The following is a 14,257-nucleotide window of genomic DNA, read 5'->3' as shown; positions in this document are numbered from 1 at the left end:
AAAGAAATCAGTGTTATTATTCAAAGAATTTAACAACAGCATATGACACTTCCAAATAAAAGATCTTAAACAAGGAAGATATATTTCTACACAAAAACAGTATCACAAAAAAAATATTATCACAAAAGAATATTAAATACCCTAACTGATGCTGACAGGCAACAAAACTTGTAATGAATCACCATCACCATGGTGATGCAGGACACAATGGTCAAGTCTGCCTCTGTAGCGTAGACGGAAGATATGGCATCTTCTAATGCCAACATGAGCAAGAGATGGGCAAGTCCTCATGCAATCCCAGCTAGAATTAACAATTCAACAAACACAGTGTCATTTTCAATTGGTCTTGACAAGGTAGTCTAGTTCATCACGATTGCTGTATATTTCTAACTGAAAAAAAGACACCATACAAGGAATCCTTCCAGTCAGGAGTAACTTCCTATTTTGAGTGAGAGGGTGAGTGAAATAGAGAATTGGGTCACATATTCAAAGAATCAATGGACAAGGTTGTGAGTTGGGTTTAACACCACTTTTAGTGAGTGAGTGAGTTGGGTTTAACGCCACTTTCAACATTATTTTTGTTAAATCACAGCGTGTCAGCTTCCTTGTGGGAGGAAAGCCCGAAGTGATGCAGGTCTCAGAAACCCACGAGCACAGGTATGGTGCTGACAAACCTAGAAACATAATTCGGGGCGAAATGAGATTCAACCCACAATCATAGGTTTCTGGCGTGTCCAAGGAATGCAACTCTGAACAGCAAATCGCGGCGCCTTTGACGACTGGGCCACCTGTACCGTCTACACCGCTTTTAACAGTATTCCAATCATATCACGGCATGTCAGCTTAATGTGGGAAGAAAGCCGGAAGCGATGCAGGTCTCAGGTGTTTACCACTTTGGTGAAACCCACGAGCACGGGTATGGTGCTGACAAACCTGGAAACATAATCTGGGCAAACTAGGATCAGAGCCCATGGTCATAGGTTCCTGGCATGACCAAGGGACGCAACTCTGCACAGCATATTGCTGCGCCCTAGATGACTGGGCCACAGTGTACCTTATTTATCAAAGCAAACTGAGAAACAATACATCCCAAATTACATACATGCTATTTGTTCCCTCAATGTATTACCTGTATTTATTGAAAGCACATGGCTGGTTAGATTGCACACTAATTAGCAATATTGCACATAATGATACTGCCATGTAAATCAGACCACAAGGAGTATTCCTGATCATTCGGCTACTACCTTCTCAAGACCGCCAACACTGATAGTCTATAACAACAACAAGTTCTGTCACAATGTGCTAAGCATTGTACACTGTAACATGATAAAGAATGAATAACAATATCAATGGTGGTGTGAGGTGCTATGAGGAGGTGACATCTCCAGCATCAGTGATGTCCATGCCGTCATCATCGGGTGGGGTTTGTGGTGTTGTCTGAGAGTGACTGATCTTGCTGAGCCGGACCACTTCCTGGGACATCATCTCCAGATCCTGCAAACACAGAGTGAGTGAGTGAGTGATTGAGTCCTTGATCAGTATTTCAGTTACAGTGTTTTTGGTTAGTTTGTTTGTTTGTTGTTTAACGCCACACTCAGTAATATTCCAGTTATATGATGGCGGTCTGTAAATAATCAAGTCTGAACCAGACAGTCTAAAAATTGACATCATGAGCATCGATTCATGCAATTGGAATACGATGACATGCATAAAACAAGTCAGCGAGCCTGACACCCAATCCCGTTATTTGACACTTACGACAAGCATAGTCACCTTTAACTGCAAGAATAGATCTTCACAGGTTTAAGGCTTTGTCAGAGGAATTTTACACAGTTATGTAGGTTGTGGATGAAGTCTTTGATAGGCATTAAGAAGTTGGAAAGACATAAATACATGACTCTGTTTTATGGGTAACAACTTCTTGAATACCGATGTAGAGAGGCAAGAAGTAGCTCTGAAAAGATGTTACAAAGAATAACAGAAGTTGTTATCCATAAAAATGTGTCATTTATTTTAGGTTGTAGATGTTCACCAATTTATGAGGGAGTGAATATTGTTTTATGTCACTTGGCTTTTGTGGTTAGAGCCAGGTCACACTGTAACAGTGAGTGAGTTAGTTAGTATGCTTTTATGCCGCTTTTAGAAATATTCCAGCAACACCCAAATGGGGGACACCAGAAATGGGCTTCACACATTGTACACACAAATCGAGTCTGGGGCTTCGTCATGATGAATGGACGCTTTTACCACAAGGCTACCCTACCATCCAATTTATGAAAACAATGAACATAGTTAATGAATGTTGCAAAATGTTGTAGTCAGCAGCCTGCTGAAGAATGTTCCATAATGGACCAGCCAAACCAGTGTCTAAAGCATGAGTAACAACCAACACCATCCGGGTACGGGGACACAATCAATCAGTCACAGAGCCTGACCATGCAAATGGGCAGCCATTGAAACTAACAGTCTCAGCCCGCTAGTCCTTATAATGATATCATATAGTAAAACCCTTGAAAAGGGCAAACGTCTACTAGTCCTTAGGAGTGAGTGAGTGAGTATGGTTTTACGCCGCTTTCAATATTCCAGCAATATGACGACAGGGGACACCACAAATGGGTTTCACACATTGTATCCATGTCAGGAATAGAACCTGTCTTTGGCACGACGAGTGAACGCTTTAACCACTAGGCTACCGGACCGCTCCACTAGTCTTTAGGATACTTTAACTATTGGGCACTTTGGCAAGGACTACAGGACTGGTGCCACCCTCTAATGCTGGTGGGCGTATACTTATTTTGGCCTGACAGTTTAGAAGCACATGGTTTTGTCTCTAGTTCGTTGTTTAACACCACTTAGCAATATTCCAGCTGTTGGTGGACAAGGAAGATATCAAACCAGTGCTTGACACAAAGATCATAATCTAGGATTTGAACTCATGACAAGTGAGTCCTGGAATGCAAACAGAAGCAGCTCAGTGAAACATGGTTCATCAGGCTTTCGGGCCATCCACATCCTCCCTGCTCACGTATACAAACAGTAGCACACTTAGTCAGTTGGTGACTTAGTGACTTAGTGTCTGGAATTTTGCCAAGAGCGCTGCTAATTGACACAAATATCAGCAAAGCTGCCAAAGTGCTCCACGAGATTTAGGTCACCCTCATGATAAGGATTATCATAACACACTTTAGCCCACAAATCACACTCTATATCTGGAATGAAAAGGAAACAGGGAAAAAGCAATATTCACTTAGTGATTGCATCAACAAATGTGTTAGTTTTCAGATCAACTGTACTCAAAATAATTCCAGTCATCACTTCAACATGTCATAAAGCTCTAACAATGCAGACATTCAAAGGAGTGAGTTAAACTAAAAACCAGAGGTGTTTCAGTTACTTCATGACATGACCCGTGAAGATCTAGGGTAGAATAGGTCTTCAGCAACCCATGCTTGCCGTAAGAGGCGACTATGCTTGTTGTAAGAGGCGACTAATGGGATTGGGTGTCAGACTCGCTGACTTGGTTGAGGCATGTCATCGTATTTGAATTGTGTGGATCGATGCTCATGAAGTCTCGGAATTTTTCCACTTTTATCAACTCGTATTGATATATTTGATATCAAAAGACACTCGGGTGAGATTCTCTATTTATCATCCAATATCATTCTTCCAAATTTTTTCAGTTTGTAGATAGTAATAAGCAGTGTCTAAAGTGTAAAAAGTACTGATAACAGCTTCAGTAGCAGAGCCATTAGTGATGTCATTTGATTGTGATGTCATGGTAATCAATGATGTCACAATGGTCTGCAAAGCATTGTGATGCAGTTTCATTGCAGCAATATCTACAATGTAGATATCGCTTGATCTCACCCAAGGGATATCTCCTGTGGGAGCCACTTTTGGATAATAATTCACGATATATTGTAGAATTCAAAATTTTGAATTTAGACGCAATTTGAAACACCAGTGTATGAACTGAAGTTCATTAATGGAACAAAACAAGATGCTGGTAAAACATACTGTTTACTCATTCAATAAATACACACGGATTCACGCTCCAAGTATTTGGCAAGTGTATAACATTAAACACATGATGATATTTGAAATCACCCACTATATGAAGCAGAAAACATGATATTGTGACATTTATCATGGAAAGAATGAACCTCAATTTACTGATATACAGGTAATACTGCGCATCCTAAATCATCATCCCATTGTCTTTACAGCAATCTGGATAGAACAACCAGAAAATACACTGTGGGCGCTGCAAGGTTCTTCAAGCTGAAAAACATCCCTCTGAATGTCCTCAGAAGTACACATTATGTATTGGTTATTTCATCCAGATCCCAGTCAGAAATGCAGCTAAACGAAGTAATTTGTGGACCATGGATGTCAAGTTGATATACCATGGACCAAATTACAGACACCATGATGGATGCAGTGGCCCAATATTTGGCATGTTGGACCATCAGTAGAAGAAACAAGCAGCAATTAATTCCATGTTCTTACATGACAGGGCCACATTTGACATTTTACTCGAGGAACGCAGAACATTTAGTTCAGGGTAAGGTCACCATTGCAGTCCAGATACTCCCATTCTCCAGACAGGACTGTAATCAACCAATCACAGAGAGCTTTAACTGACAGTGGCTGTCAGAACTGCCTGTCAACTACCCCCTCAGCCAATAAGAAGGCTTGTTTCAGTTCTACCTGAGAAGTGGAAGACAATCGGAAGACAAAGCTGACAAGAGTATGTCAATTCTGGGTCATAACGCCCAAGGGAGATCTGCGGTGTTATCAATGACATGACGATTCTATCATGCAGACAAAAAGGTAATTGATTATTTTAAAATAATGAATCACTTTAACTCGCTCTACTGACAGAAAGTGTCACATTTGGAGGGGAATTTTATCAATTATTGTCAAAATCCACACTCCTCGGTGCAACAGGGACATGATTTGACAAGTAATGTGGGAAGTTAGTTCTTGCCTGGCATTTGCAAATCTTTAAATAGTTTTTAATCTGATAATCAATGCTTAAGTTCAAGGACTGAGGATAAAAACAGGAAAACCGATCATGAACTTAAGAGTGTGTATAAAAAGATATTTGTGAGAAAGATCTATCAGGAGACTGGAACAAGAAGTGGTACACCCTAATTCAGACAACAGGTCCTGTAGCTCACCTGGCAAAAGAACAGTCAAGATAGGTCAACTTGGAGACCGAGCACTGAGCACACAATTATAACGTGTAGACGAACATGTCACATATGAACCTAACACTGAATGGAACTTGCAACATGGCTCACAATCAACTGCATTTTAAATACTGGTCACACTTCATTGATGGGACAGAACATTGGCAGAATTGTCCTTAAAATGTAAAGGACAAATGTTGAAGAAGAACTGACAAGCGTTGGGAAGATTGTGAAAACTATTGGAGACATTTGGCTCAGGCAGTGTCTCACAACAGTCTAGCTGTTTTTTCATGTTAGCTTTCCAAGATTGTTACCGGTTTATTTCAGAAGCACTGACCCACTGACACATCCTGACTTGAATCACAAACTGCAAGTTGTGAGGTGAAATGGGGTTTAATGTCGCATTAAAGATTATTGCACTTACATAGCAACGTGCCTGCCTGCCTGCCTGTGCTTGTACAAATACTGGCTAATGCCAATTTTAGAGCCCACTGAGATACCATGCCGCAGTTTAACATGAATACACATCATACCGACTCTGAGCCGACCAGCCCTTGTTTAAGCCCTTAGGGTAACAACAAGTACTATCTTTTAACATCTTTTGTATGACGTGGCCTGGGATCAAACCCCTGACCTTCCTCTCCCGGGCAGACGCTCTACCACTAGACCACGGAAGCGGTCACAAACTACAAGTAACAGTACAATCAAGCCACCATCATATTGCTGGAATATTGCCAAGTGTGGCGTTAAACAACAAACCAAACAATCCCACTTCGTGACACCGAGACATATGGTACATATGAAATTCTAAACTGATTATATACAATTTAGGCTTTTACCAAAGTTCCAATAACCCGGGGGAAGTACATACATTCAAATGACAAAAATAGAACATCATTTCATAAAGATTTATCATTTCTACCGGTATATGCCAAAAGGAAGATTTGAACAAAAGACCTTATCGTTATATTTCCTGTTTGAAAGATCAGCTAGCATCTGTACTTCCTGAGTATGGAGATTTCATATTTGCTGCCGCCAGGATGAGGACCAGAAATTCATACAGCCACCCAGTTATCAGTGAGCATCATTATTACAGCTGTTGAGGTTCTTTTATTGGTCCCTTGGCTAATTCACAATTTGTCTTCTTCATTACAATAGTCAGCTTTCTAGGCTGCAGTTTAAAGCATCAATAACAGTCCAGGGTCCTGTGACAATAGGTTAGGGCAGAATGGCTTATAAAATATCTGGAAACACTCTGGGAAGGAATAATTGTACAGTCTATTCAACCATATTACAAAGTCGAATATTAAACTAAAAAGCTACAGGAGTGTATTGATAATGAAATAGCATTTTACAATTATTGCAGTATTTCATACACATGAACAGTTGCAATACCCATTATATTCAAAGTCTTTAAAAGGGTTTTGTTTGTTTGTTTGTTTGTTGTTTATGCCACAATCAGCAATATTCTGGCTACATGACGGCGGTCTGTAACTAACTGACCCTGGACCAGACAATCTAGTGATTGATATCATGAGCACCGATCCCGCAATTGGGTTACGAAGACATGCATTAACCAAGTCAGCAAACCTGACCACCTGATCCCATTAGCCACCTCTTATGACAAGCATAGTTGCCTTTTACAGCAAGCATGGGATCCTGCTTTGACACGGATCTTCACGGATGTATTTCTGTATGAAGTAATGGATATTGTGTGCAACAATCCACACTATCAGGGTATGATGACACGTAATCCAGTTCCAGTAACGTGTAATGCCTACTGGCATTTGCCTGCTGGACTTAATAGCGTATTGGTCGAACTCAATCAGAAATAACAAAACAAAAAATCAACACTAAGCATTGGCCTGAAATTTGTGAAAAGTAAATTTTCGACGCAACAAGCAGATTCTTTTAATTTTGATGATCGACCAAGCTGATTTTACTTACTTCATGAACACATACATAATCCCACATCTCTCACACATACAGATGAAAGGCAAGACTTTTAAAAAATATGGTTTATGACTCCTACCCACGGAAAAAATAATGGAAAGTTTAAAAGAACAAGGACTATTTTTTAATTCTGGTGAATGCATACATGTTCAACACACAGAAAGTGTGCATCCTTTATTTCCATTTAAGATCAAAGGAAAGGCTTAAACCAACACGTCACATGGCAACATATTCACAACACATTAAATTGTCTTTTTTCTTTTCTTATCTCATTGATTTTTCTGTCACTATGATTTTTCACCAAGAAACCAAGAAGTTGATTAAATCAACAAGCGGTTACCTAGTGCCTTAGGATTAACCTTCTTTGTACTTCCCTTTCAGCCATATGGTGTTGTTTGTGTAACATTCTAAACAAAATAACAACCAATAATATACATCAATCATCTATGCAGTATATCAGGTCATGTGATAACCTCAACACAATCACTCTATTTGTGCCAGGTGAGCTACAACGTCCTACAAACATCCCCCATCTTATCAATCTCAAAATTAGATCCTTCATCATCGTGTCCACAAGACCTATTTGTAACACTAAATTATATCCCCCAAAATATTAATGATCCCTAACTTAACTGTATCAATCTTATTCGTATACTATTCAACTTTTGATTAGGATATCCTCAGTGTCCAGGCAGGGACTAAATGTGACTGATCGTTGGGAGAAGTTGTCATACAAATACCATTGAATATTGCCTTAGAACTTATTCATTTACAGAACCAAAACAAATAGCAAGTAATTTATGTAACATTCCCTCAAAGCTGATGTTTTAAGGGTTGTAACAGTGAGAAATATCTCAGTATCCTATCCCAATTTGAGTACTATATAAAACACAATAAAAGCCATAAACACTCTTATTATGAATTGTACCAATATCTTATATATACAATCACAACAAAACCATTGTTATCACAAATTGAACATATATTTTTTTCATATATACAATCACAGCAATATAAATGTTATCACAAATTGAACATATATTTTATTATATATTCAAAGCCATAACATTGTTATCACAAATTGTACAGATATCTTATTATATATACAATCACAGCAATAACACTGTTATCACAAATTGGACAGATGTCTAAGCTTGTGTAAAGTAATGGCTGTTGATTGTTGGAATACCACATACCAGGGCTTGTTCCAGGCATACCAGGCCTGGGCATTCCAGTAATGTGAGGCACCCAGCATACTGTGCCACCCTACCACCGCCACAGTGCAGTGTTCATCAGGATCTCCACAGACTAGTGGTCCCAGAACACATCCTGGCTAACGTACATAGGAAAATCACAAAAAGTATGTGAAAATCTAAATCTAAATCAAATACCCCTGCCTCAGCTCTTCCAGCATAGCTTGTCCTGTTTCAACCAATCTCAGTCACAGATCATTCGACAGCAGATTCATTTTAACCACACTACAGGGTTAGAAACTAACAGTTTTTGTCCACTAGTCCTTATAATGATAACATATAGCAAAACCCTTAAAATGGGCCAATTTCTACTAGTCCTTATGATACCATTACTATTGGGCAGTTTGGTAAGGACTACAGGACTAGTGCCAATTTCTAACGCTGCACTAGATGTTTCAAGGGAACACAAAATGTTTGTGATGCAAACATACTTCCTCCTACACTGGGAGGAACCTGATTAGTTTTTTTATAGTTACATGATATGGTTACTTGATGCTGTCTTGTGTCAAGCTGGGCATAGGGAAGAACTCTGGAATGTCTGCTGACCACATGGTACCGATCTGCTGTCAGTTTGATTTCAAAATACCTTCTAGATCGGGACATTGCACTGCAGTAAACCCTTCCCTTCTTACGCCATCGCAACCCGGACTGCAGGGCAGTCATTCATGAATCTGCAATACACTATAAATACAGGCATTGGGAACGATCCAACGGAAACAGTAAATGAAGACGGGTTTAGCCAGGTGGGAATTCATTCGAGAAGGTAATACAGACAGTTTGAGTCAAGATCCTGAAGTATTTCACTGTAGAACAATGGAGGGGGTCTACTGGGGGAGAGAGGTTGTCGTGTGCTGTAGGTGGCACTGTGAGACTCCGGCTTCCTGGTTTGGGAAGAGATTGAATTAAGTAAATACATGAAGTTGGGTGGAAGTGCTTCAGGTTGTTTTGACATAATACTCCAGTGCAATACACAGAAAATGTCCGATCTAGACGGATCCTGTTTTGTAATAAAACTGTCAGCAGATCCGTACCATGTGGTCAGCAGATGTTCCAAAGTACCTCACAACTGCTCAACTTGACACAAGACAGTAGCATGTAAAAATAAACAAACTACGCTGGTGCCCACCAGTACACTAAGTTTGCACCATATTACAGGGCATACTGTAAAACCTAGGGTGGGGTTGGGTGGGGTGGGGTGGGTTGTGTTCTGGGTTCTTTGTGACAGCTCTGACAGTATTATAAATTATAATTATCTAGCTGTATCCTACACAGCTATGTTGGGTGTGTATGTCACCTTGTCATTCTCAGCTTCAGACACAAAACATACACTGTGAACCCAAACAAGTCCAAAACCCAACCCCATGACCCCACCCACCCCAGATTTTACAGTATGCCGAAAACATAAGCTGTGAACCCAAACAAGTTGAAAACCCAACCCATGACCCCAGCCCAAGACCCCACACCCCACCCACCCCTGATTTTACAGTATGCCCAAAACATATTGCATTCCCTTAAAAAATCTAGTGTGCAGCTTGGTGGTCAATCTTGACCTGCTGTCTAGTTTACTGTGAGAGGCACTGGCTGTGCACAGGACAGAGCTGTGCGGGAAGACTTAAGCTGAGGGTATTATATTACTTCATTTTCACAAACTTTCTGCAGTTTTCATAGGAGTAATAAGGGACAATAGGATGGCTAGGTTTGTATGGTAATTATTGAGAAGTAAGGCCAAAAGAAAAAAAAGGAAAACCTCTTCAGTCTTTCCCTGCTACTCTGTAACTTCACCTTCTGGAAGACCTTGTGGCAAAATATTGACATCATGAGCACCATGAGGCTGATATCATGAGCATCATGAGGCTGATATCATGAGCATCATGAGGCTGATATCATGAGCACCATGAGCATCATGAGGCTGATATCATGAGCATCATGAGGCTGATATCATGAGCATCATGAGGCTGATATCATGAGCATCATGAGACTGACATCATGAGCATAATGATGCTGATATCATGAGCATCATGAGGCTGATATCATGAGCTTCGATCCACGCAATTGGGATACAATGACATCAACAAAGTCAGCGAGTCTGACCAGCCAATCCCGCTAGTTGCCTCTTACAACAAACATAGTCGCCTTTTACGACAAGCATGGGTTGCTGAAGACCTATTCTACCCCGGATCTTCAGGGATTCTATGTCACATGTGATATTCCAGACCCTTTCAACTGAAAGCTATCCGTTTAGGGAGGTTTCACTTTACACAAAAATAACATAGATCTAATGTCAATGTACGAGGTGAGGTGGACCTTGGTGACATTAAGACTCCCTTTGAAACTATGTTAAGACATATCAAATAGAAGACACAGGTTGGAGAATGAGCAACTAAGGGGGTTTTATGGAGCTTTTAGCAACATTCCAGCAATGTCAAGTCAGGGGACAACAAGAATAGGCTTCACACATTGTACCCACGTGGGGAATGGAAGCATGTTATGAACACATTCTTCATCCTTGATGTTTGAATGGTGGATGCAGGTATGAGATGGGTAATAGGCCCAGTAGAATGGACAGTACTAATGAAGTGGGCTTGCTTCCAATGTTACAGCCGGCTCCTAAAAACTCAGTGCAGGAAGTGCAAGAGAGAATTCTTATCTTCCTGGAATACACATACCTAGAATTAGCAGTTGGAGAGCAGGTAATGGATACTGCACACTGGCAGTTTATTGCAACTGCACTTGCAACACCATCTTGGGCCACACTTCTTTTATTTGGTGGTGGGTGGGGGTGTAATAGTTTTCTGCCTAAAAATTCAGATTGGTAGGATGAAAAAAGAAAAGAAATAAAGAACTTCAAATTTCAAATATTTTTTATTTCCTCAAAATGTTAAGTAGGGGGGAAAAGAGTGGGGTGGGTTTTTAAAAATAATTTACCAACAGGTTTCAATTATAGTATCTAAATAATTTATTTCAATATATAATGGCTGTAAATGAGTTTGGAATTTGAAAATTTTACTTATTTCTTGTTGTCAGAATAAAAAAACAATCCCTAAAATAAAAAACTGCTTTTCACTAATTTTGTTCACATTTCATGTTTTTTTAATTGGTGGATGAGAAACCAAGTTTACAAAAAGTCTGGTCTTGGTATACCTAGGTTCAGGACCCATTCCACAAAGGTATCTTCACGCTCTCTTAACACCCATGATTAAACTTAGACTTATGATAAGACAACCTAAGGGAAAATGTCTGAGTGGTCTCCTCCTGTTGCATCATATCATCCTAAAACATACAATTACGGGAAAGACAACAGATTTTCATTCACAACAAAATGTTTATGGGTCACATAGTATCTACCAATGCCAATGCCAATGCAGTTTGCTGTGCAGAGTTGTGTCCCTAAGCATACCAGAAACCAACATTCATGGATTCAATTCTCAGATTCACCTTGTAAACATTCCAGGTTTGTAAGCACCATACCGATACTGATGGTTTCAGCAAAGTGGTAAAGATCAATGACCTGGTTCGCGTATAGCTTCCTCCTACATCAAACTCACATGCCATGATAAAACTGAAATACTGTGTTTAAACCAGCGTTAGAAACTAGCACTAGTCCTGTAGTCCTTGCCAAACTGCCTACTATTTAAGGTATCATAAGGAGTAGTAGAAATTTGCCATTTTTAACGGTTTCGCTATGTGTTATCATTATAAGGACTAGAGGACCAAAACTGTTAGTTTCTAAAGCTTGTCGACTTTACATAATAATCCAACATCATACAGTTAACAGACGGTAAGAGAGAAAACAATAAAAGTTTCAACAGGAACGTGAGCCTAATGTGACACCTTGCTCCCACAGCTTAACACAGTTAATCAAAGAGAAGCTTCCATGCCAACCCTATCCCTGCAGCCAAGATACCTGAGAGGTTGGCCAACATGTGGTTGAGTTCCTGACACAGATGCTACCACTTTCTGATGTGTGAGCCCATGTTCTGCAGGACTAGCCCAACAGGTGGGGGCAATCTAGCTGCCAGTGTTCATTTGTAAAAACCCAGCTTACCGCAAGTCCCATCAAGGCAGCTAATATCTCTGATAACAGTGGAACACACCATTACAATTATATCATGTACTTGGTCCCCTGGTTACCAGGTTTGGCCGGCTACTTGGAATGATACACAGTTCAATAAAGAACATTATTGATGACAGGCTTACTTGTGCCAGGGACAGGAGCATTACAAGGTTTTCTTTCCAGCAACCCAGAAGATTGGGAATTAACAAAGTTGAACAAAGACGTCAAAAATGAAAAGTTATCGTACCAAACACAAGAGGAATTGTTACATGGAGAATCTATGATTAATGGAACAAGACAGAATTAGAAAATACATGCTTGCAGGAATTGTAATAATTTGATGACTTTTTATGGAACAGATGCTAAGCCATTGGTGAGTTTTGTACAAAGATAAGGAAGATGGTACTGTCATGTTATCCAACACATCATATGACGTGAGATTATAGATGCAGTATGAATAATACTGCCTTGGAAAATAGTTCCCTTTCGCCTGCTTAGCGGCAGTTCTTTGATAACTTTAAGCTGGTCATGAATCAAGTCTCAGATGATGCACACCAACTTGGACAACCTAATGCTAAACTTGGAGAACCCAGGGAGGAGTTTGATTATAACCCTAGCTGTCAACCTGTCCTCTTTTTGTCAATAACTTATCAGATCACAAACAATTAATGCCTTGTTAGGTCCATCATTTATCATGTTGTTTTTTATAAGAAACTGTTAATTTCTGTTCCGAAATAGATGACCTATATCTTCAATTAACTCCAACAATGGCTGACCGACCACCAAACATGATACAAAGCTATTGAACAGGAGATACAAACAAGACTTTCTTTCTCAGGCACTGAACACATCATTGAAACATCCAAAGCAATTAATTTCCATTTTTTCAATAATAAAGATCACATATCTTCGAAAGTTATTTTCTGCTATATTTTCTAGATTGATCTGGGTACTGAAGCTCACCCTACCATACCTTTTCATATTAAAGAGAGAGAGAGGCTGGTTTAGTGTTTTGAACAGTGTTTTCGCTAAACTAGGGAAGATTTTCTTAAAATGAATAACATGAATGTACATGGTGAAAAGGCACTTATATTATATTTTTTAAGTGATATGTATGACACACACAAGACAAAAGATATCCTGCTAGCTTATATGAGGACACAATAAAGCTGGAGACAAAATACCCTGTCCTAATGTTAACAAAATACCATGATATACTTCATAAACATACATAAGAACCTGGCATGGAATGGACACAGCCCTATAGAAATTTGATCTGAACACAGACCATTGAACTGCAATAGAGCAATCTCAACTCCATGAGATTAACAACATTACCTCAACTTCATAATACGAATCACAACTCAGTCTCAATTCCATAACAACAAACCAACCTCAACACCATGGGAAAAACCAAACTCAACACCAGGGGAACAAACCAACCTCAACTCCATCAAAACAAACCAACCTCAACTCCATGAGAACAACAACCCTATCTCAACTCCATGACAACAACAACCCTATCTCAATTCCATGACAACAACAACTTTATCTCAACACAATGAGACAATGAGACAAAGTAAAATTCAGAGCAATATCCAGAGAGCTCATATGAGGATAGAGAGACCATTAAAGGAGGTACGCCTCACCATGGACATGTCATAATGAAAGCAACAAACACTGATGGATTTCTTGGCTTACATAATTACAGCCCAGTATGCTTCTGCATGATCCTGTCTGTGAACTGAGTTGTATCACTGATCATCTTACTGTTGATTGTTTCCATATAATGTACACAG

The 14,257-nt window shown here is 39.7% G+C and overlaps 1 protein-coding gene across 1 annotated transcript in view; it reads right to left on the bottom strand.

Annotated features, from left to right (window-relative positions):
* Positions 1–776: 776 nt before the first annotated feature.
* Positions 777–14,257, bottom strand: part of LOC139445107 (GRIP1-associated protein 1-like) — a 92,129-nt gene continuing 78,648 nt past the window's right edge. The window contains exon 29 of the mRNA XM_071226199.1: positions 777–1,497. Within this exon, the coding sequence (XP_071082300.1) occupies positions 1,369–1,497 (129 nt within the window). The 3' untranslated portion in view covers positions 777–1,368. The remainder of the gene's footprint in view (positions 1,498–14,257) is intronic.

The sequence above is a fragment of the Haliotis cracherodii genome, unplaced genomic scaffold, assembly GCF_022045235.1.
Source record: "Haliotis cracherodii isolate W230 unplaced genomic scaffold, xgHalCrac1.p SCAF_6, whole genome shotgun sequence".
NCBI classification, from domain to species: Eukaryota; Metazoa; Mollusca; class Gastropoda; order Lepetellida; family Haliotidae; genus Haliotis; species Haliotis cracherodii.
Note: the sequence above shows the minus strand (reverse complement) of the source record. Positions and strands in the feature narration are given on the sequence as shown.